This window comes from Linderina pennispora, assembly GCF_002104995.1.
Source record: "Linderina pennispora strain ATCC 12442 chromosome Unknown DL89scaffold_8, whole genome shotgun sequence".
NCBI classification, from domain to species: Eukaryota; Fungi; Kickxellomycota; class Kickxellomycetes; order Kickxellales; family Kickxellaceae; genus Linderina; species Linderina pennispora.
The window spans coordinates 610,075-635,466 of NW_024468256.1; the positions used below are offsets into that span (position 1 = coordinate 610,075).

Here is a 25,392-nt window from a genome sequence, read left to right on the forward strand (position 1 = left end):
GGCGCCATGGCTACTGTCCATTACTCCATGCCACAGCCCTCCATATATACAGCTTGGTGGCCATCTTCCAGCCCCAGAGTCCAACCCCTATATTCGAACATAGGCATGCTATTGCGCCAAAGGAATAGCACAGTCAGCCGCAGGAGCAAGAGTAGCCGCTTGACAATAGGGCGGCATGGCTGCGGTGCCCCAATGATGCAGGATGCTGGCAGCTCCGTGTCGACAAACGGGACCTGTACAATGCGGCTGCATCCTGCATCAGCCATGCCGTGCGCATATCCGTGATCTGAACTGCTGATCTGATCATAATTTGGCAAACAGGCTGGACTTACGTATGCTGCTGCGTGACGTTTTCGCTGCCAGCTGTACTATTTTTCGCTGGTGGCACGCCGGCGTTTCCCTCCCCACCAGCGCTTTTGTGTGTCTTGACCTTGCTTACTCCCGTTCTATTATTTCATTTCGCAACAACCTCCTTCCTAAAAGTACCAACAGTATGGACTCTCTTGCACAGGCTGCGGCGGCGACTGCCGAGGATTTCAGCGATTTGGATGCCGAAATCAGGCGTTCAAGCACAGACGAGATTCGCAGCCGCACGCGACTCATTGACAACGAAATCCGTGTGCTGAAGAGCGACTACAGCCGGCTGACACACGAGCAGCACAACATGACCATCAAAATCAAGGACAACACGGAGAAAATCAACATCAACAAGCAGCTGCCGTACTTGGTGGCGAATGTGGTTGAGGTTCTGGACATCCACCCAGACGGCGACGAGGAGGAGGATGGGGCCAACGTGGACCTGGATGCGCAGCGCCGGGGCAAGTGTGCGGTGATCAAGGCCACGACGCGGCAGACGGTGTTTCTGCCGGTGATTGGGCTGGTGCCGTCTGAGGAGCTGACGGCTGGAGATCTGATCGGTGTGCACAAGGACAGCTTCCTGATTCTGGAAAAGCTGCCGGCAGAGTATGACTCGCGCGTCAAGGTGATGGAGGTGGACGAGAAGCCGACGGAGGACTACAGCGATATCGGTGGGCTGGACAAGCAGGTGGAGGAGCTGGTAGAGGCAATTGTGCTGCCAATGACCCATGCGGACCGGTTCAAGAAGCTCGGTATCAAGCCGCCCAAGGGCGTGCTTATGTACGGGCCGCCAGGCACCGGCAAGACGCTTTTGGCACGTGCGTGCGCGGCGCAGACGCAGTCGACATACCTGAAGCTGGCAGGTCCGCAGCTGGTGCAGATGTTTATTGGTGATGGTGCGAAGATGGTGCGTGATGCATTTGCCCTGGCCAAGGAGAAGGCTCCGACCATCATTTTCATTGACGAGCTGGATGCAATCGGCACGAAGCGGTTTGACAGCGAGAAGAGCGGTGACCGCGAGGTCCAGCGCACGATGCTGGAGCTTCTGAACCAGCTCGACGGGTTCGGCAGCGACGACCGTATCAAGGTTATTGCAGCGACCAACCGCATTGATATCTTGGACCCGGCGCTGCTGCGTTCAGGCCGTCTCGACCGCAAGATCGAATTCCCGCTGCCCAACGAGGATGCGCGTGCACGCATCATCCAGATCCACTCGCGCAAGATGAACGTGTCGAGTGACGTCAACTTTGACGAGCTGGCGCGGTCGTGCGACGAGTTCAACGGTGCTCAGTGCAAGGCCATTTGCGTGGAGGCTGGCATGATCGCGCTGAGGCGCGGAGGCACCAAGCTGTCGCACGAGGACTTCATGGAGGGAATCCAGGAGGTCCAGGCCAAGAAGAAGACCTCGTTGCAGTACTTTGCTTAAAGACCACCTATTTCTCTTTCACCGTTCAGATATACATCTACCAACCAATGGAACTTGGGCTTTTTCCTTGCAATACACATATGTCCAGATGCCAGATACATGCACCATGCTATATAGTTTAGTAAAATTGGCCAAAGAACAACAAAAGTATAATTCTGGGTAATTTTTTTTAGAGAATGCGCTGGAGCCGGTCGGCAATGTTGAGCTGGGCGCGAGTCAGGTTGGTCAAGTAGGCAACCATGAGGATGTCCTGGAGGTGGGACTGGAACAGGACTGCGAACTGCTTGTCGATCGACCTTGGGCACAACGGCCAGCATGTCCATCAGGATACTTGCCAACAATGTTGTTCGGCTTCTCCTTACCGTCAACAACGTTGGTGACATACTTGGTAACACGGTCAAGCATAGCGTGCAGCTCCTCAATGGTCTTCTCCAGCTGCTCCATATCGGAAACGAGGCCAGTGACGCCCAGCTCGCTGCTGTCGGCGGCGGTCTGCAGGGCGCTGAGCTCGGCATCCGGGTACTGCAGCTCGTAGGGCAAGGGCAGGAACACGCAGTTCTCGGGGTGGGCAGCGGCGCCGACAGCAGGCACCCTGCAGGCACTTGATAGCGAGCTCGCCGGCCGACAGATCGGTGTCCATGACAAGGTGCACGGCCGAGAAGGGGGCGGCCTCGCGCGAGTAGAAGTCCTGGATCAGCGCAGCATACTTGCTCAGGGACGAGCCGGTCGCGTACCAGCCAACAATCTGCTCGCGCGCGCTCGCCTTCTTGTGCAGGGTATACATAGTGCGGTGGTGCTCCATGTCGACCTCGACCTGGTCTTCGGTCTCAAAGTGCGGCACCGCAAAGCTGCTGCGGATCTCGACAATGCGGCCGTCGTCGCTGCGCACGCCCAGAAGTGTGCCGATTACGCGCTCCTGGTTGTCATTGCGCCGCAGGAAATGGTCGAGGATTGAGAACAGAACGACCGGGTGGATGTAGCACTGCTGCGCGGTCGTCGTCGCGGTGTTTGTCGCTCCAGACTTCACCAGAGAGCTGGCAAGGGTCGGCAGATTGAGGATTGAGCGTCGACATGATTGCACAAAAGGAAGAAAATGTGGAAAGGAAATTCTGGTCAATTGAAGAGGCAAGGTGGGCAGGGGGTAACCTCGAAAATCGGCACGACTCTCCCAAAGAAAGTTTTTTCCAGGCAGTGCGGCTCGTCAGCGAGCCGTGCACAAGCCGATGTTGGGATCAAATGACCTGCTGGGCTTGCAAGGGAGATTTTGATAAGCTTGGAGTTCTTTTCTCTAATTGACTGCTTTGAATTTGAATTTCAGCCTCAGCCCTCCCCTTTTTCAACCCTTTATCGTTATGTTTGCGAATCGGACAGCTAGACGGGTACTGCAGCGTACAGAGGGTGTTGTTGCCCGGCAATTCTCCAACACGTCGAAGCGCCTTGTCATTCAGCAGCAATCGCAGGCGAAGCCGCAGGACGCACCGGCGGCTAAGAGCAAGGTGCCCAAGTTTGCGGTCCCTCGGTCCGAGTTTATGGTGGCAGACCTATTTGCGCAGAGCAAGCAGATGCTGAGCACGTCGGGCGAGGTACAGGTGCTGGGTGGGACCGCGGGCGTCGTTCCGGACTCTCTCGGAGCTCAGCCTTCTGCAGGGCCTGTCGGCGGCCGAGGCTCAGGTGCCGACGGCACCGCTGAAGCAGGTGTATGCAGCACCGGCGTCAGTGTTTATGCGGGTGACACCAGATGCGGCAATTCCCGAGGCAATGCGGCTGGGGCCGCTGGCAGAGCCGCTGCTGGGCATGGATCCGTTCCGTGACGGCCTGAGCTCGCTGAACCTGCGGGGCGAAGAGGCAGAAGAGTTTGTGGGTGAGTTTTTTGATACGATTGTGGCCGGCAACGAGGCGCGGGAGATCAGTGAGCCAATGGCCGAGCAGGCAGCCGAGGGCTACCAGATGACAAGCGTGCTGCGGAAGCGCAAGAGCAAGATGAACAAGCACAAGCACCGCAAGCTTCGCAAGCGCACACGCGCGCTGCGGAAGCGCCTGGGCAAATAAGCAATAGATGCCTTTTCTGGACAAAAGAGTATATTTGAAGATAGATGTCTGTGTTTACTCGTCATCCGAGGCCATTTCCTCGTCATCCTCATCGTCATCATCGCTGTTGATGTCGGCATGCATTTCCCGCAGCACAGCCTCCTGGTTGTTGTCATCGTCATCGTCATCTCCCTCCTCGTCGTCGTTCTGCACGCCAACCAGGGGCTTCTCGACGACAGCAGATGCCTGCACCGAGGCATCGCCAAAGGTGGCCCGGACACCGGCATTCGTGGACATGTCCCAGATGCGGTACTCGCCCTGCGACCCACCAACGGCCAGCTGCATGGTCGAGTCAGGACAGAACTTGGCGGCAAACACGCTGCCAACATCCAGGTTGCGGCTAAGCACCATGCTGGGCTTGTTGTCCTTTGTGGACCACACCTTGATGGACTGGTCAACCGAGCCAGTGACCAGGACATTGGGCACTGACGGGATGCTGGTCCATGGCAGACACAGGCCTCGTCGTGAGCGGCCAGAATGAAGACGGCGCTGTCGGGCTGACGGATGTCGTAGTAGCGGACCTCGCCGGCATCAGTGGCCACGTAGAAGTGGCTGGGGCTGTGGATATCCCACATAAGGCTCTCGACATCGGAGCCGGTGCTCCACCACGTGATGGAATCGGGGGCGCGCGAGTCGAAGGCAGCGACCTTCTGGTCGTAGCCACCAGTGAGCATGACCGATGCCTCGGTGGGGTGCCACTTGACTGCCTGCACCTTGTCGGTGTGGTGGCTGTACGACTGGGCGCACTTGGCAGTGTTTAGGTCCCACAGCTTGACGGTGGTGTCGGCGGAGGAACTGGCGAGCAGATTGCGCACGCTTGTGGTTCCACGACAGATCCATGACGGCGTCGGTGTGGAATTCGGCATGCGGCTTGCCCTTGAGCTTGCGCAGCTGCCGCTTGTCGGTGGAGCCGAGGACCAGATCCGGATACATGCTGTCGAGGGTGTCCAGGTCCCAGATCTCAATTCGCGGCTCAAACGTACCCACGGCGACGTAGCTGCCGGGTGTCTGCTGGCCGGCGGTGCGGCCCACGCGGTAGTCAAGCCACTCGAGGCACAGTGGGAACGCCGGCAGCATAAAGTCGTGGTGCACAAACAGATTGTCGCTCTCGTCCTCAAACACACACACCTCCAGGTTGCTCATGTCATCCTCGGTCTTGGCCACCAGCAGCAGATTGTCTGTGCCAAACACCTGCACCTCTTCCTGCTCGTCCTCATCCATGTCCTTCATCGTGATGTACGGGTCCTCCTCGCCCTCGTTGTGGTACGCCAGACCCTTGATGTTGCTGAACACGTTGGGCCCGCTCTCCTCCTCCTCCTCCTCAGCCTCAGCCTCAGCCTCAGATCCCGGCTCTGAGTCGTAGTGCTCCAGATCAAAGTCCTTGAGCGCCGGATCATTGAGAATCTCGTCGTCGAGCTGTGCCTTCTGCTTCAGCTCCTGCTTGGCGTCGGAGATCTCCGTGGCTGCGATCTGCTGGATGCGCTTATACTCGTCCTCAGTCATCTCGTATGTCGTCGGCCGCTCGGCCGCGGCGCCCTTGCGGACCCAGGCAAGTGCAGAGATCATGGCTGTAGTTTCTGTAAAGTTGGTAAATTGGGAAAACACGAAGGCGAGGAAGTAAATGCCTCCGTCCGTCCCAGTACCAGAATAAAACGGCAAGAACTTTTTTTTGCTGAGAATCCCGTGATCTGATTTGTATCAGTGACCAGCAGCGATTTCCGAGTATGCTGGACAGCAGCAGCTATATGGCCCGCGTTTACCTGCTGGGTAGCAGCCTTCTTCCCAGCGCTTCTTTTTTGACAGGCAGGCCGTCAATCCTCTGGTTCAATTGCTCTACTTTGTTTGCTTGTATTTTTTAATTCTCCATTCAAACTCCTCTCTGTCCACTTTCTACACATTTGGCCTTTCTACATGGACGAGCAACAGGCCGAGGATTGGGCACGGCTAATGAATGCTAACGAGGGGGTGTTTGGCAGCGTCCCACAGACGCTCGACGGCCGGGCACGCTCTACCTCTGGCTCCAATGCCATGCGCAGTGGGGATATGTCGCCCTCGCCCGTCGCACCCAAGCTCGGTATTCACAGCAGCAGCAGCACGATAGGGCTCTCCACAGTTTCGCAGACAAACGACTGGCCAATGGCCGACAACTGGGCGACGCGGCTAGCAAACTGCAACGAAACAACCGAGCCCGGCAAAGTCAACGAGAGCCTCAGCGACACACTTACATTCCTTGACAACATTGTTGGTAATCATGCCGGGAAAGACGTCGACGAGGCACTTGCCAAGAGCGCGCGGCTGCTGGCCCACTTTAGCTGGAACATCCGTGCACGCACCTACAAGCTACTGCGGCGGCTATCCTCACCATGGCCACTGGTTCAGAATAAGGAGTTTTTTGAGCTGTGTCTAATGCGGTCGCTGACGCTGGACGATGCGTGCCATGAGGAGAGAGAGCAGGCAATAAAGTTTGCGCGGTGGACAATGCGGTCGGGCGAGGAGCTGTGGTTGGTGACGCCGGCGGTAACAAAGACAATCTTGGCCATTGCCGAACAGGCCGATGACAAGATGCGCAACGCGTGTCTGCAGACACTGTGCGAGATGCTGGTTGTCAGCCCACGACATGTGTGGTACGCTAATGGAATCCGATCGCTGGCCCAGGCGGCGTTAGATGGGCCCTGGGCAATCTCAATATCAATTGCCAGCGCCATCTCGCACGCTCTGGACAAGGAGGAGACACGGCAGTACATACACCTGGGAGTCACTCTGGGCGGCATCACCAGCGCCTTGACAGAATCCATGGGCAAGCAGCAGATGCTGACTGAGCGCGCCAAACTGGCTGCCTTCATGATGACGCAGTTTCTAAAGTCGTGGAGCGGCCTGCAGTACTTTTTGGCTGATGGACGCAAGGTCATCAACGCGCTAGTAAACGCCCTGGCCATGGTCGATGCGAACCGCAAAATCATACTGGGTATGCTGTTTGAGCTGTTCGGGCTGTCTGACGATTTCGATTCGGTGCAGTTCGAACAGCAGCCGAGATTCGACGTTGAGCTGCTGTCGCCGTTCCAGCTGCCGCCATTCGCCATCACCGAGTCGGGAGTGCGGACTCGCCTATTGCCTGTCGACTACCTGCGCACAATCCTGCTGATGCTGTTCATAGACGAAGGGCTGGTGGAGTCACTGGTGACCGCGACATTGGAGTCAGAGCACGCTGAAGTAGTCGATGCTGGTGCAACGCTGCTTAAATGGCTTGCCCAACATCCACACATGCCGTTACCCGAGTCGTATGCGGCAAAGTTCCAGACCTTGGGTGAGCTGGTTGACAGCGCTATCAACAAAAGCGACGACCGGTCAGCAACAGCAAACCAGATTATCTGCAAGATCGAAGGCGTGCCGAGCCTATCTATGGGTCAGCTTCCGAGCCAGCAGGTCGATGCGTGGGCTGCCAGCCTGTCGTCGAGCGTATTTTTCCGGGCACTGCTGCGCCGCAAGCGGCTGCGTCGCCAGCTGGAAGTCAAACGGACAAAAGACGACGATCAGCCGCGCAGCGCCAGTCTTGTGGCTGGCCCCAAGGGTCTGGCGGGCATGTCGGATGCGCAGTCCGCCCACAGCTTGCAGCCCAGCGCGTCGATGAGCAACATTTCAGCCAGCTTCCATGAAGGCGATGGGCATGAACATGATCAAGACGCTAGCGAGGTCAGCACCATGGGTCGGCGGTCGCTGGACCAGGGCCCGCAGCAGTACTTTGGCAATGTCTCGCATGCCTCCGCCCTCAGCTCCCCATTCATTCCTTTTGAAGCGCTGCATGCCCAACAGCCAGACGACTTGACAATCACCACATCATACGCCAGCTCCAATGCCCAGGCACTGCCTGTGCCGGGCATGGCCAGTGGCACCGGCAGCGTGCCCCAAACCCCACAAACCCCTACGGCAGCTGTGCAGACGCCGATGACGCCGCTACCGCCGATGTTGGCCCGCACGCGCACGAAGTCTCGCAGCCGCAGCACACGGCCCAGCCTTGGTGTCGCTGATGAATCGATGGTCATGGCGTGGGTCCAGGAATCTCGCGTCACGGTTGAGGATAACCCGATGCGGTGGGACTGGGCCGCCGTGCGTCTGCTGATCAACGCCCCGCTGGCCGGCGCACGGCGCACGCAAGAGACGCTGCGTGTTTCTGGCTTCCTCCCGCGGCTCGCGCGGTTCTTCCATCCAGCAGCGCTCGAGTTTTGCGAGCTGAGTCGGACCGCCGACAACGAAGAGTATCTGGAGATCGGCAAGCAGCTTATTCGCATTCTGATCTCGTCGGCCGACGGCCTATTGCTGATTGACGAGAGCCGGCTCTTGTCTGGAATCGTCGACGAGATCCGTAAGCAAAACAGCAATGCACGCAAACTTGCTCGCGATGAGTCGTGCTTTTCGTTCGCCAAGCTGCAGATGACGATGGCGCCTGGGTACTTTCACTTTTTGAGCGAGATCGACCACAGCGTCGGCGGTGACACGCTGCTGGAACGCAATCGCCTGTTTGACGCCTACTACCAGATCGTCGAGCTGCCAGACCAGGTCCTACTGATCCAGTATATCCTTAGCAGCATGGACTACACGAGCGCCGGCCATGCCCGCAACATTCTGTGCAAGGTTGCTGCGTCGCCACATGAATCGCTTCGCCAGCTTGTGCCCAGCTTTTTGCTGTTCCTGGCGTGCGATGCGCCATGCAAGGCTGGCTCAGTCACAGGCTGGGCGATTGAGGTGCTGGTCCAGCTTCTGTTTGACTCATCGCCGATGGTTCGTAGCGGTGCTGCCCAGTGTCTTGTCCTGACCATCGACCTGGCCCGCGAGAACCCGCACCTGGACGGCGGCGAGTGCGACCGCCGGATTGCCTACCTGCTCGACATGCACCCAATGTTCGATTTGGCCATAATCAACGACATCCGGCCATTGGTCATGCGTGTTCTGGCCACCGAACCTGGGTTCGCGTACCTGCATTCCCTTGGTATCGTTGACGGCGAAATGGAGGCGTGGGGAGCCCTGGAAGGAATCCTGTACGTGCAAGCAATTGAGCTCGACATCTCACGTTCCCTGGCTTACGGCCCGCTGTTCTCAGGCACCCCTGACGGGATGATGCTGATGACCACCAGCTCGCAGACGCCGGCCACGCCCGCGCACTTTTTTGGCGAGCTAGCGCGCACACAGGGCGGTCGTGACTTCTTAAACAACCACGGTCTGCCAGGGCTGCTGTTTGAGACGCTGAGCAATATCCCGATAAACTCGGAGCTGGCTGACGACATTGTGGCACTAAAGGCCACACTGTGGGCAATTGGGTCTGTGGGCGCGTCGCAGGCCGGATATCTGATGCTGGAAAAACACGATGTCATTGGGCGTCTGGCACAAATCGCCGCCCAGGCCACATCAATCGCTACTAAAGGCACAGTGCTCTACGCGCTGGCGCTCTTGTCGCGCAGCCGGTTTGCTGCCGAGGCCTTCCGCGAGCGCGGCTGGCTGCTGTGCAGTTCATGCTATGGCACGTATGAGTTTGCAGTGCCACGCCGGCTCGAGACTATTCTGAACGCACAGGGCTGGGCTACAGGAGGCATCATGCAGGGCACGTATGCGTTCACCACTGACGACATACCGCACGGGGGCGACGAGGAGCTGGACTCGGTGCAGCGCGAGATCATCACTGCCGTTATCCTGATGTCAAACCACGTCAAAGTCAACAACGGATCAAGAACTCTGATGCGCCTGCGTACATCTCATCCACACTACTTTCGGCTCATCAACTTGTATCGCCGCGCGATGAAGCTGCTTGGCAAGTACCGGTACAGAATGACTGCGCGTCCGCTTTATCTACGACGTGTTTGATGTCAACCTAGCGCTGATTCTGGATGAGCCAGCGACTGCTGAGCAAAGCGTCCCGGATATGCATGGCGAGACGGACGATCCAATCTGCCGACTGTGCTCGCAAGCGTGCGTCAACGCTGCAGGAGCACTCGGCGCTGGCCGCTTCAGGTACTGTGTTTCCGCGGCGTCGGATGAGCGGTCTCATCGACGATGTGAGAGCGGCTCAGCGTGGCAGCGGTGCGCGCAAGGCATCGCTGCACCAGCCTAGATTCAATTGAATATACAACATTTGATATGTCGCCATGGCATCCTACTCACGCTGTACTATCTGTCAGGACCAAGTCCCTGTTGAAAGTGCCACTTGAGACTGGTTATTTTCTGGAGATTTCGGAGACTGTTTATTCCAGACGCCCAGTCGCGCCTCCACAGAGTGGCCTTCTCAGTGTCTGCCCGCTTTTTGTCGGTCTGAATCGTTCTAGATGCACTCTGCCCAGGTGCTAGATCCGCATTTGGCAACACAGCGTGTTGGTTCCCAACGGAAATCTGCTTCGCCAAACGTGCCACGCAAAGCAGAGCTGCAGCAGAGTCACCGCGCTAAGCACAAATTAGTTACTGCTGCTGGCTGAATAGGACGCATTTCTCAACCAATTCCATTGTATTTGGCACCGCGGCGAGTGCATCCCGCGCCAATGGATCGGCTTAGCTCGTGGATCGCGGAGCACTCCCCACTGAAATTACAGCTAAAACAAACCGTTGCGAAAACGAGTCCGCTCCTCCGTAAGCACCCGAATATGCTGGTGCGCAAGATGATAACCCGCACATTGTACAGGTACGGCGGACCATTCCTCTTCCTTGTGCTCTATTCTGTGGCCACAAGCGAATCCCTCGCTCCTCCCAAGTGACATCGCCGACTCGAAAAATAGAATAACCAGGTACTGGCTGGTTGGCACGTCGGGCATCAATTCCAAGCAGCGACACGACCAGCGTGCAACAAAGAATTGCACGGATGGGATCCACGGACCTATTCTGACATATGGGCATGTACATTGTAAGTCTGAGCTCATGTATATTGGCTTCCCTTACCACTCTAGCTCTTTTAGCTGTGTGCTGATGCCCGCAAGTAATAATATTAATCTGAATCTATTTACTGTTTTCGAACGGAGACTACTCCAGGCTACTCCAACAAGCACCACAGAGAAAATCGTAATGCAGTTGGATAGACTGATGGGCTATTTGCTCTACTGAGGCAACCTGAGCCTGTTCAGATGGTCATGTACTCATTCAAAAAAATCAGACCACGCTCATCTACAACCTTGCCAGAATGAATCACTACATTCAGTGGAGCAGCAGGCAGCCTAATCAGTTTAGAGTAGTGAATGCCTGACAACCATCCCGTACTGTGCTATTGCGCCATCAGAAACCGTACCTGGGGACTGCTGAAGCGAGCACACTAGTGTATCCCTGGACTTCCACAGGATCTAATTCGTTTATTCCAATGACTCTGGTCTATAATCTGAGCACACGCCAAAAATGCTTTCCAACCTGCGCGCCGAGCAAAATAAAGGTACAGCCACATGTACTATTATCGCCACCGATATGATCCTACGAAGAACAGCATGATCATCCTCCACCCAGCACCGAATGGCGACAGTCCAACGACTTTTCCTAATATCCAAGGACTATAGCTCCCACACATCCCGGATCAGCGTTTATTGGCTTGTGAAGCATGAGCAAGGTTCCAGTGTGGAGCAGATATATTGGACCGAGTAGTAATTGGCGGTGGTGGGAGGCAGTCAGCAGTGGTAGAAGTCAATCGCACCCACCATATACACTGCCTACATTAGCTGTGAATATCTCGTCAAAAATGCCGATTTGACACAGCTACAGTGGTATTTAAGGAGTGCTAGACAGAAAAAGTAGTCCGTTAATATGTTAAAAACATGGACGGCATCATGCTGAGGCCAAAAAATTCTCCAATCGGCGCGCCTTGAAGGGTGTATCCCGAATCCAGCGCTACCCGGGACTGGCTAGACGACGTTCTCCCGACGGAAGTACTATCAACAGACTAGGCCAGTGCGCCGGGGCATTAAATTTCTCGATGCCACCTGCTCCTCTAGTTGTCCTGGAGTATTTGATCCAGAGCTGGCACCAGCTGTAGGTGGCTGTAGGCTGCGCGCATCAGGCGACAACAGACCTGTACCTGATGCCGCAGTTCCAGATGTTGGTTGTGGGTTGATACTTCTTGAGTTACTATTTCTTTCGGAATGGAATGATAGTATGCCCATTAGAAGGCCCCTGGGTCGTATCCTCCTCGTTACCAACATCACCAGACTTGGTTTGGTTGCCAAGTGGCCACAATCTCCCAGCAAGCTTCCCTATCCAACCCACCAGGGGCTGTGGGGTTCCTGTCTCCGTTGCCCCATCTGTACCATTGCACAACAGGTACTCATTCTCCAGCTCTTCGTAACCAATATCGCCCTCCCGACGGAACAGACACGCAACATAGACAACCCCTGCTGGATCCCCACTATCCGTGCTCAAACACAGCCATCCATTGAACGTCCGCACATCGTGCAGCTCGCGCACCGGCACTATCACACGGCCCACAAGAGAGTCCCAGGATTTGCCCTTGTTGAACACTGAAATCTCGACTTGGGTATTGCTATATAGGTCGTCTTTAAAGTACCCTGAGGCACTGAATCCAGGGTCGGCAGTATCCGCTTGCAGCGCGTCGCCGGCTCTCCTCTTCGCCCCAACACGTATCACTGCATGCTGCTGGAACGACTTTGTGTCGCTGGGTTTTGGCAGCGCCTTGCCCTTGATTACACGGACGTGCAGTATCCCTTTTGGTGTGCCTCCGTCGCCAGACCCTGCCAACAACTCTGCGTCCTTATCCCAGCTCTTTCCATATTGCCCAGCGGGTCGGTGCAGCGTGTACGACCAGTCCTCGACTGTGTCCATCAGAGTGTGGAGCAATCCTTTGTCCGCCATGGTGAACGGCCTCAATAAATAATCGCGCTATGAATGTGAGGAGTGAGGGGACAGACAAGGTTCTTTCAAGCAGGATAGCTGGGTGGAGTTGTCAAAAAAGTGACGACTAGGTATTGTCCGAGCCTTCCCTGATTTATGTACTCTTGGGAGAAGGGGATTGACATCCTTTTGTTGCTCAACCACGCCGAGACGCATGAGTTGAGGTTGGCAGATCACTGCTGGGTTTCAAGGCATGTAGTTCATAAATGAGGCAGAAACAATCATTTGGTTGGTGATCTGTTCAGTGGTCCATGGAGGCAACTACACGTCTTCGGTTTGTAGTCGCAAGGGTGAGGATAAACAGCGTGCCAGCCTGCTTGGCCATTGGCTGTGCAATGAGGTCCAAGAACTGATCCGTGGCACAGCCGCTGAGGCGTTCATAATTTCATCTAGCTTCTTTATTGCACTCCTGATATCCAGTCAATGTGGCTCTAAAAGCCCATAGGACCTGCTTTCAGAGCCTTTCTTCGTCCTCTCCAACACTATCTATGTAGTGCTACCTTCTATAACCAGCCAAATATTGACTAACTGATCACTCCTCACATTAAGAGATAGCAAGCACCGACACTTTGTTTTCGGTTTTCTACTGTAGGTGCTTCCAAGAACATTATGAAGAGACAAGCATACCCAGTGGCAGGCAGCTTCCTTTGACCAGACAATGAGGTATCTGCTCTTGTTTGTAAGATGATGGACCTTAGCTGCCTAGATGAGGGCTGTCCTCGACCCGGACTGTGCCGGGCACAGCTGGTAGGCCTAGCCACTAAATAGTGGGCGGTTTAGTAGCTGGATTAGATATTGTAATGAAGAAACAGGATATGAAATACAATAGCTACAGGTGACGAGGCGCTTGGCGACGTTTTTATTCGGTAACCACTGGCCAGTCACGATATACTCTCAGGTCGGAGTCCTGTTGCTTGGTAGGGCGCTTGTCCATGCTGAATAGCTCTTGCAAACTGTGTGGAGATATGAATATGAGTCTCTGTCAGGGGCGATTCAGAAATAAAAGTAGTAAACGAAGGAGTTTGTTTTTCTACAGATCGCAGCCAGGGTCTTTTAAGGTTGAGAGTTGGGCCCTTCCCAGAGTCGGTGTTGCGCCATACGTTCTCACTGCAGCATGCGAGCAGACGACGGCATACACCGACCAGGTGGCACCATGAAGGCCGTAATTGGCCGCAGTACGTGGTCGTTCCAAACGTCCGAGAAAACACGCACTCGTTGAGAGCTCCAGCTATGTACTCTTGCACATCCTTACATAAATTACAGCACAGCAGATGCAGCCTCAGCGACAAAGGTGCAGGCGGCAAGGGGCTGGGTGGCAGGTGGACGCTTGGGTATGCCTGTTGCCTTTTCTGGGCACGGTAGCAGCCACAGGAATATCACTATAGCCCTTGCCGAAGAGGCCAAAGAGAAACGGGCAGGGTGCTGCCAGAAACAAAAGTATCTGCAGGAGCGCAGAACAACACCAACCCGCACGGTCACTATTATCTAATTGCATCCCTTGTTCACCCTATCCCTGCTCTCCGCTAAATATTTCCCGCCCGGCCCCAAGACACTTTGGTTCCGAGGGGAGGCCAGTGTCATGCACCGGCTTGTCTACCTCCGGTCCAATAAGCCTCTCGCACCATTTGCCGGAAGTGATGTGTCAGACTGGCCCAATTGGCATATACATCTTTATGCGTATTGTTTTTTCTCCACCGCCGTTCGGAGCATGAGGGTCTACCCCGGCCAGCTTTCTCTTGCGCTGAGGTAGAAAGGGAAAAGAGCAGGTCATGGATGCACCGACACTAGCACAAGCAGTTTCTATGCACCGAGCCTTTCTGTTTGCCAGATGTTTGGTCAAGGAATGGGAAGAATGAGGCAGCTGGGAAGTGGCAGCTGGGGAAGTGGAAAAAGGGGGTGGTGGGAGACAAAGGTGCGTATATTAGAAGAACAGATCAATAGGGCTTGAGACAAATTATGCCATGTGGGTTGTATGAATGAACTGAAAAGGGAGGGACAGGGTGTGCTGGCATTGGTGCAAGGGTGCATGTTGTCCATCAGATATTCTGTAGGATAGAAGCAATGGAAAGGCTGCTTTAGGATTGTTGTTCGTCGTCATCAGGCAGCTTTAGTCTACCCTTGTTGCGTATAGGAATTGCAACTCCTTGAGCGTTGAATAGGCGCGAAAGCTCAGTCGATTCTACATTGAGCATGAAGCAGCCGAGTTAGTGTCCAGAACGTGCACGCACAGGAATCAAAGAAGGCGAGGTTGGACCGACTAGTGCCGAGCCTAAATGGGCTGAGTGCCTCTGGTAGCGGGTCTCTGCCAGCAGAACCATTCCTGCCAACTCGCTGGAGGATACCATACCGTCAACACCTGGAAAGTCGCGCATCGAGTACACTGTGAACGGATCTGAAAAGACATGGGTCAGCACCTTTGCCGAATCAACATGGTCTGACTCTGTAGACGGGATAGAAATCAGCGAGAACTGCAATGTAAATGTGCCCGCATATCGGACGCGAATATCTGGGAAACAAAAGTAGCAGCCGTATTTCCCGCCGATCTTGATGGTATGTGCAGAAGATACCAGCGACCCGATCATGGTCTGCTGGTACTCGGCATCACTCATGACCGGCGTATCTTCTGACACGGAGCACTCGTGCGATTTTGTTGCGTCGAACAATGTGGCGTGCACAACGAACGTCTTTTGCCACAGTAGCCTAGAATGCAAGAAAAATGCCAATTATGCAGCAGCGAGATTAGACTAGGCAAATACTAAAAAAGCAGGTCCGGTCTTGGCATGAATGGCGTGGCGCTGCCGCTGCCAAAGAGGGGTACTGCAAATAGAGGGATAGCCATGCCTATAAAGAGGGCAGTAGCAAGGCGGAAACGAAAAATAAGGGCGTTATCTTTTCTGCAGCGCACCCAATTCTCTGGATTCGCTCTCCTTCCCAACCCAACTTTCTGGGTGCCTTCTGGGATATATCAACAATCAAAGCAATTTTCCAAAACCACTTACTCGACATTCTCAGCACCCTCGGGTGTAGATATCTCCAGCTGCACGATAGGGCATGGGTCAATTGGCCGGCGGTCTCGTTCGCCAACGCCCATTGCTCGTGCCCGCTTCGGCTGCTGAATCAGCGTGAGTGAGTACTGCTGGTGATCTTCGTCGCCGCCAGGCGAGTCGCTATGTGTCATTGGTATGCGCTCTTATGTATGCGTGTCGTAGGACGGAGCCGGTGGGAATAAGCCAGGGTGAAGAAGGGAATCTGCAAGGAGAAAATGGCAGCAGCTATGACCCTTTCCCGGTCGCTGTTTATACGTTTGCTTTCCCTATCGGTGCGCCGCTCTTCAGAGGCCGGTTTGCATGAGGTGCAGTGGTGGACTAGGAGCACGAGAAAGAGCTAGGGCGAGTAGAAAGTGGGGGAATAAGAGTTTGTTAAGTGGGGCCAGGGAAGAGAGAAAGAGGGCGGCCACTGGTATGGATTTGAGGATTAGAAATTTTTTGGCGGTGGAGGGAGAAAAAGGGATAAATAGGAATAAGCCGTAAATGGCCAAAGGGCGTTCAACGAAAAGAAAAGGACACAGGTTTGGGTCAAGGCGCTCGACCTAAATAGTTCTCATCGTGCCCTCTGCATCTGTCGACGTGGGAGCGGGAGGACGAGGATCCGAAAGAAAGGTTCGGTACGCATGACACCAGCCTGTGATAAGCGGCAAAAACGCCTGTGCATGAATCCAGACGAAAGGGGGGTAGGGCAGCCTGGCTCGTAGCCCCTAGGGATTGTGCATGGCGGTAGCACCCAGCCGTACTTTTCGCTTTTTCTTCAGATGGTTCGGTGAGCTGGCGCATTGGCGATTGCCAGCACCCATACACCCGCTCCCCAGTGTACCAGCTTCTGTACATCTCGACACTGTGGGCTGGTAGAACCGTAACGAGAATGCTTTGGCTTCTATAGAATCGGGACCAAGATGCGATGGCCAGCCAAAATTGGGCTAGAAGGCACGGGGGTTTGGTGCGACCCAACGCATCAAATGCGAGCTCAACAATGGCACGGCGGGTCATGGGTCGACGCCCAGAGTGCTGGACAATGGCCGAGCAGCTCTGCTGGCACTTGATCAATGCTGAAGTGCCAGTTGATCGGTCTGACGAATGGGTTTCTGGATAGCGGATGAGCGCGAGGTGGAAACCAAACTGCGCCAGGACCAGGGTGTGGCAGGCCACATCGCGCTTGCCGCTCTGATAAGCATGCACAGCGGCGAGAAGCAAGCCTAAAAATGACGCCTACTAAAGGTGGTGCCGTGTATTGTTTTGCATCTGCGCTCAAGTCGGAATAGACGGCTTCCTTGAAGTCCGAGTGGCGAGGCTATTCCAAAGGCGTGGGATAATCATCAAACAAACATGAACACAGAAAACGGATTTCGCCGACCCACTCAGAAGGCGCCGGGTAAAAAGATGCAGCCATGTGGTACAAGCGTGGCATGGCATAATCACAGCGACCAGTCTCGGTTACTGTTTCTACTACTCACGGTAAATTAAAGTTGCACTTCGAACCACACTTCCCTGGGCCGATGCGGTCGCAGAATAGCTAGGCCGGGGTAGCGGCGGGTGTAGCCGCGCAGATAGGGGGCGGCCTGAGAGGCGCGATCGTGCGCTGTGTGGTAGTGCAGGAAAATCGGCACAAAATTCCAAAGCGGGATCAGCTGATGATTGCGATTTAGACCAGCGGTCCGAGCTGCAGGCCTTGGTCATGCCTAGCAGTCTTGGACCAAAGGTGTCGTTGCAGGAGCAGGAGCAGGAGCAGGCAGCGCAGACGGGCATGGGCGTGTTTAGCCAGCATTCGCGGCTTCTAATAATAATGCAAGCTCCGACTCTCGCCTCCTCTCCCCCAATTCTTGAACCTCGTTGAAAATCCATCATTTCCCGAATGCACGCTAATTCCATTCCTCTGAAAGCAGCAACAGTCCCTTTGGGTCTCCGCCGGCCCCTTTGGATTTCCTCTCTTTCCTCTACTCCTCCTAATTCCCACCCCTTTTAAATAGTTTCTTTCTAATCGTCTCCCTATTTCCTTTCACGCCTCCCCTTCTCTCCTCCTGTCACCTGTGCGCAGTAGACGCTACAAGCTTGAAATAAACACTCCCTGGTACGTATGCTACGTGCTCTGCCTCTTGTTTAGTTTTTTTGGGGAGGGGACATGGCAGTTCGCTTGCTGTTGTTTTTGGCAGCGGTCGTGGGTTTGCGCGTGGATGTGCCTTGTGGCGCCCACTGAGTGGGTCTGTGAGCAGGCAGACGTGCGGGTTTGCCGTAGAACAGATGGGCGGAGGCATCGATTTAGCGACGGCAGTGGCTTGTTCCCGCCTTTTTGGCTGCTGTTGTTATTGCCAGGATGCAGTGGCGATTGAGCCAGCTGGCATATATGTAACGCCCATCACGCATGCGCTGCACGCAGCTCATTGAGACAGCCTGCTATGTTTGCCTGCGCCGCTCTTTGTCTGTTCGATCTCCATCCAAGCCTCTCCCATATATATGCTTTCGCTGGGAGATGGATTCTCGCTCGACACCCATGGGCGAGGGCCAAGTAGTGGCTCTGCTTTCTTTCTCGCTGCGCATCAATGTTTATTGACGGCAATGAGGAGAGGGGATGACCACCTGTGCGTGGGTGTGTAACCTGGCCGCGGCTGTTCCTGGTTGGTGCTGGGCAATGCGAAAAAGCGCTGGGGCTACACAGGAGGAGGCCAAATAAAAAGCAGCTGAAATGGCAGCCACAGGAGCCAAACCGGCCCAGGATTCCGCATATTCTTTTTCTCCCGCGCATTCGCACTTTTCTTTATATTGCACTTGCAATTATCGCCTTTGTATTTATTTTCCAGCCTGCCACAGCAACACAACGGCTCGATTATTTGGCGGACCAAGCCCTTCCCCCTTCTTGTGTTTACTTTTGCACACAATTTATTTTTCACCTCTACTCGCTCAGCTATTCTACTTTACCTTCTCGTGAGAGTTGTTTTAATTTTCTCGTTTCCACTTGCCCCTCTGCATAGACAGCGTACCTTTATTTTCTAAAAACAGCTCAGTATCAACAGAAGCCATGGGTTGCGGAGCCAGCAAAGAAGACCTCGACGAGAAGCGGGCCAACGACGAGATTGAGCACCAGCTGCGTCGCGACCGCATGAACATGCGCAACGAGGTGAAGATGCTGCTGCTCGGTGCCGGTGAGTCTGGCAAGAGCACAATCATCAAGCAGATGAAGCTGATTCACGACGGCGGGTACAGCCGCGAGGAGCGTGAGTCGTTCAAGGAGGTGATTTTCTCGAATGCAATTCAGTCGATGCGCGTGCTGCTGGAGGCCATGGACACGCTGCACATCCCGCTGGAGCGGGCCGAGTACCAGCTGCACTCGAATGTGATTATGAGCATGCCCAGCCAGATTGAGGCAGACGTGCTGCCGTCAGACGTGGCCGAGGCAGTGCGGGCGCTGTGGACGGACGGCGGCGTGCAGGCGTGCTTCCGGCGGTCGAACGAGTTCCAGCTGAACGACTCGGCATCGTACTACTTTGACTCGATTCACCGCATCAGCCAGCCCGACTACCTGCCAACGGACCAGGACGTGCTCCGGTCGCGTGTGAAGACAACGGGTATCAACGAGACGATCTTCCGGGTGGGCGAGCTGACATACCGCATGCTGGACGTGGGCGGGCAGCGGTCGGAGCGCAAAAAGTGGATCCACTGCTTCGAGAACGTGACTGCGATTCTGTTCCTGGTGGCCATCTCTGAATACGACCAGGTCCTCATTGAGGACGAGACAGTCAACCGCATGCAGGAGGCGCTGACGCTCTTCGACTCTATCTGCAACTCGCGCTGGTTCGTAAAGACCTCCATCATCCTGTTCCTGAACAAGATGGACATCTTCCGGGACAAGCTGCCCAACTCGCCGATGAAGAACTACTTCCCCGACTACCATGGTGGCAGCGACATTGACGCTGCGTCCGAGTACATCCTGAAGCGGTTTGTGTCGCTGAACCAGTCGGATGCCAAGCAGATCTACACGCACTTTACCTGTGCCACGGACACAAACCAGATCAAGTTTGTCATGGCTGCAGTCAACGACATCATCATCCAGACCAACCTGCGCGACTGCGGGCTGCTCTAAGCTCATGTTTGCTCTATTTCCCCCTGCTAATTCTTTTCTATACTGTGCCCACCAAATACCCTCCCTTTCTCCAATCCCCTTTGCCCGTTTCAGCCATCCGACAGCAAGCCCGGGTGCCCGGTGACGACATTGGGCTTACAATAGCTCCTTTCTATTACTACTCCTCCACTACCACTCTCTTCCCTACTACTCTACTCAATATACCAGCTCATCTCTGTCCCTCGTCACCCTTTGCGGCTCTGCGCACAGCATCTGGAGGCGTGAGTCCCTTCAGCCGATCAGACGCGCTTTGGCGGACGGACGGACAGGCGGACGGACCGACGCTTTTGGGTCGCTAGTCAGGTATATAATAAGTTCCGGGTTTTGCATCGATGGCGGGGGCGTCTGGCTCTGGCCACCGCCGACCGCGTGTCTGGTACACCACAAAGAGGACCAGCTGCTGCTGGCACACGCACCACTACGGCGCCAACAATCGAGCCGCGTTCTATTTTCTGCCTTTTTTGGAGTGGGCGAGGAAAAACAGGCTACAGGAAAATGGCAGCCATTTGGCGCCTTGGTCTGGTGCCCGTCACCCCACTTCATTTTCCGGCTTTTATTCCCGTCTCCTTCTCGCTCTCTCTTTTCCTACTATTGCCGAGACTTGTTTTATATAGCTTTCAAAAAAACGTCCAACCCCCAGTTTTCGTTTCCGCAATGTTTGCCCGAATGAACCGCAAGCGGCAGGAGATTACGGAGAAGACACCAAAGACGCCGCGCAAGGTTGTCGTATATACCGACAACTTGATGACCTCAAAGAGCGTACGGTTCTCGACGACTGCCGAGACAGCCCAGCATGTAAGCGTCGAAGCAGAGGCAGTGGAAGGCAGGCCATGGAGGGAAACGGGGAGGGTGATACACCTGTATTAAGACTACTGCTCTTGGGGCCATTCATTCCCATTTTTGCATGTGTAGTTGGCACGGTCGCTGGCAGATACGTTGAACACGGCGCTAATTATCAGCACGTCGTTTAGATTCGACCCTGAGCTGAACATGCTGGAGATCCTAGACCCATACAATCCGCGCAACAACATATTCACCAACGGCATCACCGACTATGAAGTGTCAGGTAGGTTGGCGTAGCCAGAGTGAGGGGAGAAGGGAAGGCGAAGGAGCACGGCAGGTGTATTGGGCCATATGACCTAAACAAGTGCCGAAAAGCGGGCGTGGTATGCATAAATTTGATTATCTGTAGTGAAGCTGTTTCTGCTGCCAGCGGCAACCGACACACACAACCGGCCATCCCCGCTGTACGTGCGGCAAGCGCTGGCGTGCATACAGAAGCAACTGGGAAGTGTGAAGATCGACGAGTTCTTCACATCGTTCATTGACATTTCGTCGCCGATCACGGCGGACACGATGGAGGAGGTCAGCGACAGTGACTCTGACCCGTCAAGCGGCGGCGGCGGCGGCGGCAGCTCGGGGAAGAAGAAAAAGCACGGTGCGGGCTCGTTGCCCGACGACATGGCGCGGTATGTGAAGATCTGGCGGGTGCTGGGCAAGTTCCGGGCGTCGGGGGAGATTGGCAAAATCGGGGTCAGCGATTTCACGCTGCCGCAGCTGCAGCAGCTGATGGAGCTGTCGCAGGTCAAGCCTGACATGCTGCAGGTGAAGCTGGGGAATGACTCGTTGGCGATGGGCGAGACGCTGGACTCGGATCTGATGGATTTTGCGCGGGCACAGGGCGTGTCGCTGCGCACGCACACGGACAGCTTGGAGATCCTGACGGACCGCACGTTCCAGAACCTGGCGAACGACTACAAGATCAACGAGCGGTTCCCGACAACCGAGGTGCCGCCGCACGGATACAAGATTGACATCATGCGGCCACGGTGGGTGGCCAACTACAGCGTGTCGCTCAAGAACCGTGGGCTGGTGGCCAACCGTGGGTTCATCGTCATGGCCAGCTCCGACTGCGTGCTGGACCCGAACGGCATCTCGTATCCGACATTCCTGTGACTTCTTTTTTTTTTTTTTTCGTGCTTCGCTTTCTAGTTTCTTTAATGAATAAAAGCGGCTATATAATCTTAGCACTACTCTTCGCCGCCCGAGCTGTAGTCGTCACCCGAGACCTCGGCGTTCTCGCGCTCGGCCCGAGCCATAAAGTCCTCGAGCTCCTTCTCCTCGTGCTCGCTGACGGCCTTGGGCTTCATGCGCACCACCAGCTCGCCGCCCTCCTCCTTGATGACCCGGTCGGCCTCGGCGATGGCCTTCTCCATCAGCTCAATGTCCTTCGCCTTGTTGACAGAGTTGGTCGACATGACGTACATGGGCGGGGCAATCAGACGGATCTTGATCTGGGCATCGTCCTGCGACAGCGCCTCGGCAGCCTTGAGCGCCTTGCGGATGGCCTCGACGCCCTGGTAGCCAAAGCAGTTGACCTCAATATCAGCACGGATCTTCACCGGCTGCGGTGTCAGGCGGCGGACGGATGTTGACCAGCAGCTCGTCCAGCACATTCTGCTCGATACCCAGGTCGCCGAGCACGGCCTCCGGGTTGGTGATCGCCAGCTTGAATGCGTCGTAGGCGTGGCCATACTTTTTGTACAGCGGCCAGCCAAACTTTTGGTACAGCTCCTCGATGTCCAGGTCGAGCTTGTTGGCCACGTGGTTGATGATTGAGTGCACGGCCTTGGACTTTTGGAACTTCTCTTCACACCGCGCTGCGTCCTCGGGTGTCGCCTGCCGCTTCGACAGGTCAATGTAGCCCTTCTCCTTGTCCACTCGCAGGACGACCACCGCCTCGCGCTTGCCCACGCGCACCAGCTTCTGCACCGAGCGAATGCGGCGGCGAGACAGCTCCGACAGCAGGATCATACCCTCAATATTGCCGTACTCCTCGAGCTGTACGTTGGCTCCCACCTCGCCAATGCCAATGACCTTGACCATCACGACATCCTCGGGCTCTGGGAACTCGGCCTCGTAAAAACGGAACGGCATTTTAATAAAATTGATTTGAGCGTGCTTTTTCGGGTTGTCTACTAGAGAAATCGAGTGGCAAATTAGATGACACACCAAAAGAAATCGAAACGAAAAAAGTAGCGGGAGAACAGGAATTCGAAGCAGCGAAACCCCCCTGGCTCGCTCGCCTCTTCACATTGGAGGAATTCGCAGTGAATTTTTCAGTGCTGGGCTCCAAAGCTCCCTGGGTGCTGATGCAGGCAAGAGGGGCAATGAAGTTTTTTGAATTTGCAGATCAAGCCCCTGCGATCAGGCCACTGGTTACATGGGCACGTGACTGATCTCCGTCTGAGCCACTTGCGCTCGGACCGGGGGAAAACGTCAGCTGCAGGCGTTTCTGTCGCCTGTGCGATTCTCTCTCTCTCGCTACTTTTACCTTTGCACATGCACGACTATCGCATATTCACATTCAGCACGCCCACGTACTGCGAGCGGTGCAGGGGGTTCCTGTGGGGAGTGGCCAAGCAGGGGGTGCGGTGCGTCAAGTGCCAAAAGGCGCTGCATAAGCGCTGCGCGGTGGCCGACAAAACACAGTGTACTGGTGACCGGGGTCTGGCGCTACTGGTACCAACCGGAGCAGCCAGTGACTGCTGCATCGGCTACGTATATCAGAGAGCTGGACAGCGCATTCTGGGAGCAGGTGAAGGAGGAGCAGAAACTGAATGCGTTTGTGTCGACGCAGGCCGAGCAGCCGCTGTCGCTGTTCCAGACGCTGCCAGCAAACTTTATGCAGTTCACAGCCAAACTGGCGGCAATAGGGCTTGTGGAGCGCGGGCTGCGCGACATACTGTTCTGGAAGCGGCCGCGCGCATCTCTGGCAGCGATGTGCATGTACTCGATGGTGTGCTTGCGGCCGGGCCTGCTGTTCATTATGCCCACGATGATGATGATCGGGTACATTGTGTTCAATTACTACAATTCGGGCTATGCTGAAAGCACAGTAGCCAGCTGCAGGAGCTCGCCGGTGCCGTCGAGCGAATCGTCGCAGACCAGCCTGGCGGGGAGTCCGTCGCAGGCGTCGTCCTCGGCGCTGTCGCTGAGTGAGGCCGGGGTGCGGAGTCGTGGGCGAGAGAAGCGCAGCAAGCGGCAGGCAACTGACCCCTACCCGGCAATCAGCCGGAGCCCAACAGCGCCTGAAGATGGCGGAGGTCTCGTGAGCGGCCAGGCGGGCAAGCGACTTGCCAGGGCACGGGGCGGCGCATCCGAGACGACGCTGAGTGGCAGCGGCAGCCGCTACGTAGATCTGGCAGCAGTGTTTGGGCAAGCCAGCTTTGGCAGCGCCAAATATACGGAGAATGTCCACACGACGCAGAATCTGACAGGCACATTTGTCGGTGTGTTTGACTGGGTGGCAGCACACAACTGCTTGGTAGACTGGTCGCAGCCAGAGTCGGCACGCCGGGTCCTGGGCGCTTGTGTAGCAGCACAGATGGTGGTCATGGTCACTGTGTACTGGGTGCCGTGGTACCTGCTGTTTCTGGCGGGCGGCAATGCTGGGCTGCTGGCTATGTCGCCGCATGCCAGGGCGTTTGTCAAGATCTACGGCGTGGAGATGACGCTGCTAGCACATGAGCGCATGGCAGTGCACGCATGGCGGTGGAGGCGCGCTGCCGGGGGGTGGCCGCTTGTTGGGCGGCTGGTACAAAAGTGCGCGGCTGGCACAGCTACGTCTGTGTTTACATCGCCACTGCTGCTGGCAGAGGAGGACGAGCCGGGCAGCTCAAAACAGAAGCCGCTGAATGACGGGTACACAACACCGCCCTTGTTGTCGCTTGCCAGCACGGCAGCCTCTGGATCCTCCGTGCTGTCTACGCGACGCACCAAGCTGGCCAGCGTGTTTGAGAACCAGCGCTGGTGGATGGGGTTCGGCTGGATCCCGCGCCTGGGCAGCAACGAACGGGCCAAGTGGAGCGACGAGTCGGGCAAGAAGCGGCTCACATCGCTCAGCGCCTTCCTGCCGGATCCTGGCTACGAATGGGCCAGCGGCGAGAAGGGCTGGGAGATTGACATGGGCTGGGCGCTGCCTGTCAAGACCGACGAGGAGGGGTGGGTCTACACGGACAACTTTTGGAAGCGGCCCTCTGCCAGCTCGTCGAAGGTGCAGTCGTACACACGGCGGAGGCGGTGGGTCAGGCCGATGCGGCCAGCGATAGTCGATCCAGATACTCCAGGAAATCCCCGGTAAACCTGCCTTCTGCCTCTGGCTGCAGGTCGGCAATTGGACATGCAAGTTATTTTTACGCCATCCCTCTCGCCATGGAGTAAAAAGGAGGTGGGCGTTTCTAATATTAGCATCCGCCATTAGCCTATGTCGTCATGTGCAGGATCCACACATCCCTCCTCTTGTACATGTCTGAGACCTACGGATGCCGTAAGCTGCCTATCTCACGCTGCCTATCTCACGCTGCCACACCGGGCACCGCCAAGTTGCGCAAAGGCCTGAGATATGTCACGTGGCGGAGCTTCATAGAAAAAATATCTCGGTCTAAAAATATGCTGTCGGCCATGAAAGCAGAGGCGAAAATTGCTTGCTT

General features: G+C 55.7%; 12 protein-coding genes across 12 annotated transcripts; 5 read left to right on the plus strand and 7 right to left on the minus strand.

The window, feature by feature from the left end:
- The first annotated feature begins 430 nt into the window (after window positions 1-430).
- On the plus strand, window positions 431-1,867 carry DL89DRAFT_268205 (26S proteasome subunit P45). The gene has a single exon (XM_040887837.1). The coding sequence runs from the start codon at window positions 494-496 to the stop codon at window positions 1,781-1,783; it is 1,290 nt and encodes a 429-aa protein (XP_040742919.1). The 5' UTR covers window positions 431-493; the 3' UTR covers window positions 1,784-1,867.
- Window positions 1,868-1,952: 85 nt separating this feature from the next.
- Window positions 1,953-3,227, minus strand: DL89DRAFT_278481 (Mov34-domain-containing protein; the record flags this gene model as incomplete). Its single annotated transcript, XM_040889505.1, has 4 exons — window positions 1,953-2,079; window positions 2,115-2,375; window positions 2,410-2,804; window positions 3,177-3,227. 4 exons carry the CDS (start codon window positions 3,225-3,227, stop codon window positions 1,953-1,955), a joined length of 834 nt encoding a protein of 277 aa, XP_040742920.1.
- A 618-nt stretch (window positions 3,228-3,845) lies between these two features.
- DL89DRAFT_268206 (uncharacterized protein) lies at window positions 3,846-5,475 on the minus strand. The gene is made up of 2 exons (XM_040887838.1): window positions 4,414-5,475; window positions 3,846-4,368 (listed from the first exon to the last, which is right to left on the minus strand). Exons 1-2 carry the CDS (start codon window positions 5,435-5,437, stop codon window positions 3,887-3,889), a joined length of 1,506 nt encoding a protein of 501 aa, XP_040742921.1. The 5' UTR covers window positions 5,438-5,475; the 3' UTR covers window positions 3,846-3,886.
- A 225-nt stretch (window positions 5,476-5,700) lies between these two features.
- Window positions 5,701-10,010, plus strand: DL89DRAFT_268207 (uncharacterized protein). The gene is made up of 18 exons (XM_040887839.1): window positions 5,701-5,945; window positions 5,985-6,136; window positions 6,158-6,244; window positions 6,269-6,388; window positions 6,422-6,459; window positions 6,481-6,490; window positions 6,527-6,609; window positions 6,649-6,808; window positions 6,851-6,910; window positions 6,935-7,161; window positions 7,192-7,255; window positions 7,280-7,327; window positions 7,358-7,378; window positions 7,406-7,491; window positions 7,516-7,561; window positions 7,595-9,698; window positions 9,736-9,773; window positions 9,829-10,010. The coding sequence occupies exons 1-18, from the start codon at window positions 5,783-5,785 to the stop codon at window positions 9,979-9,981; spliced, it is 3,660 nt and encodes a 1,219-aa protein (XP_040742922.1). The 5' UTR covers window positions 5,701-5,782; the 3' UTR covers window positions 9,982-10,010.
- Window positions 10,011-10,303: 293 nt separating this feature from the next.
- DL89DRAFT_172638 (uncharacterized protein) lies at window positions 10,304-10,850 on the minus strand. Its single transcript, XM_040883812.1, has one exon. The coding sequence runs from the start codon at window positions 10,748-10,750 to the stop codon at window positions 10,403-10,405; it is 348 nt and encodes a 115-aa protein (XP_040742923.1). The 5' UTR covers window positions 10,751-10,850; the 3' UTR covers window positions 10,304-10,402.
- A 321-nt stretch (window positions 10,851-11,171) lies between these two features.
- Window positions 11,172-12,675, minus strand: DL89DRAFT_268209 (uncharacterized protein). Its single transcript, XM_040887840.1, has 3 exons — window positions 12,036-12,675; window positions 11,809-11,959; window positions 11,172-11,768 (listed from the first exon to the last, which is right to left on the minus strand). Exons 1-3 carry the CDS (start codon window positions 12,662-12,664, stop codon window positions 11,628-11,630), a joined length of 921 nt encoding a protein of 306 aa, XP_040742924.1. The 5' UTR covers window positions 12,665-12,675; the 3' UTR covers window positions 11,172-11,627.
- Window positions 12,676-14,726: 2,051 nt separating this feature from the next.
- Window positions 14,727-15,911, minus strand: DL89DRAFT_247260 (uncharacterized protein; the record flags this gene model as incomplete). The annotated part of the gene is made up of 3 exons (XM_040885120.1): window positions 14,727-14,912; window positions 15,081-15,433; window positions 15,733-15,911. 3 exons carry the CDS (start codon window positions 15,909-15,911, stop codon window positions 14,809-14,811), a joined length of 636 nt encoding a protein of 211 aa, XP_040742925.1. The 3' UTR covers window positions 14,727-14,808.
- A 397-nt stretch (window positions 15,912-16,308) lies between these two features.
- On the minus strand, window positions 16,309-17,532 carry DL89DRAFT_258251 (uncharacterized protein; the record flags this gene model as incomplete). Its single annotated transcript, XM_040885592.1, has 2 exons — window positions 16,309-16,982; window positions 17,241-17,532. The coding sequence occupies 2 exons, from the start codon at window positions 17,530-17,532 to the stop codon at window positions 16,309-16,311; spliced, it is 966 nt and encodes a 321-aa protein (XP_040742926.1).
- An 887-nt stretch (window positions 17,533-18,419) lies between these two features.
- DL89DRAFT_173173 (guanine nucleotide binding protein, alpha subunit) lies at window positions 18,420-20,128 on the plus strand. The gene has a single exon (XM_040883816.1). It carries the CDS (start codon window positions 18,800-18,802, stop codon window positions 19,859-19,861), a length of 1,062 nt encoding a protein of 353 aa, XP_040742927.1. The 5' UTR covers window positions 18,420-18,799; the 3' UTR covers window positions 19,862-20,128.
- Window positions 20,129-20,554: 426 nt separating this feature from the next.
- Window positions 20,555-21,856, plus strand: DL89DRAFT_293626 (uncharacterized protein; the record flags this gene model as incomplete). The annotated part of the gene is made up of 3 exons (XM_040890408.1): window positions 20,555-20,695; window positions 20,813-20,966; window positions 21,093-21,856. 3 exons carry the CDS (start codon window positions 20,555-20,557, stop codon window positions 21,854-21,856), a joined length of 1,059 nt encoding a protein of 352 aa, XP_040742928.1.
- Window positions 21,773-22,837, minus strand: DL89DRAFT_317802 (nucleic acid-binding protein; the record flags this gene model as incomplete). The annotated part of the gene is made up of 2 exons (XM_040891090.1): window positions 21,773-22,305; window positions 22,337-22,837. The coding sequence occupies 2 exons, from the start codon at window positions 22,835-22,837 to the stop codon at window positions 21,931-21,933; spliced, it is 876 nt and encodes a 291-aa protein (XP_040742929.1). The 3' UTR covers window positions 21,773-21,930.
- A 387-nt stretch (window positions 22,838-23,224) lies between these two features.
- On the plus strand, window positions 23,225-25,043 carry DL89DRAFT_323317 (Pex24p-domain-containing protein; the record flags this gene model as incomplete). Its single annotated transcript, XM_040891385.1, has 2 exons — window positions 23,225-23,422; window positions 23,475-25,043. Exons 1-2 carry the CDS (start codon window positions 23,243-23,245, stop codon window positions 25,041-25,043), a joined length of 1,749 nt encoding a protein of 582 aa, XP_040742930.1. The 5' UTR covers window positions 23,225-23,242.
- Window positions 25,044-25,392: the final 349 nt, after the last annotated feature.

Coding starts and splice junctions, on each gene's coding strand:
- DL89DRAFT_268205 (XM_040887837.1), top strand. CDS start 494: ATGGACTCTCTTGCACAGGCTGCGGCGGCGACTGCCGAGGATTTCAGC.
- DL89DRAFT_268206 (XM_040887838.1), bottom strand. CDS start 5,437: ATGATCTCTGCACTTGCCTGGGTCCGCAAGGGCGCCGCGGCCGAGCGG. Junction 4,369..4,413: donor ACAGCCCCAGCCACTTCTAC/GTGGCCACTGAT, acceptor GACATCCGTCAG/CCCGACAGCGCCGTCTTCAT.
- DL89DRAFT_268207 (XM_040887839.1), top strand. CDS start 5,783: ATGGACGAGCAACAGGCCGAGGATTGGGCACGGCTAATGAATGCTAAC. Junction 6,911..6,934: donor AACAGCAGCCGAGATTCGAC/GTTGAGCTGCTG, acceptor TCGCCGTTCCAG/CTGCCGCCATTCGCCATCAC. Junction 7,562..7,594: donor ATGATCAAGACGCTAGCGAG/GTCAGCACCATG, acceptor TCGCTGGACCAG/GGCCCGCAGCAGTACTTTGG.
- DL89DRAFT_172638 (XM_040883812.1), bottom strand. CDS start 10,750: ATGTACATGCCCATATGTCAGAATAGGTCCGTGGATCCCATCCGTGCA.
- DL89DRAFT_268209 (XM_040887840.1), bottom strand. CDS start 12,664: ATGGACACAGTCGAGGACTGGTCGTACACGCTGCACCGACCCGCTGGG. Junction 11,960..12,035: donor CCACTTGGCAACCAAACCAA/GTCTGGTGATGT, acceptor CCATTCCGAAAG/AAATAGTAACTCAAGAAGTA. Junction 11,769..11,808: donor CAGGACAACTAGAGGAGCAG/GTGGCATCGAGA, acceptor GCACTGGCCTAG/TCTGTTGATAGTACTTCCGT.
- DL89DRAFT_173173 (XM_040883816.1), top strand. CDS start 18,800: ATGGGTTGCGGAGCCAGCAAAGAAGACCTCGACGAGAAGCGGGCCAAC.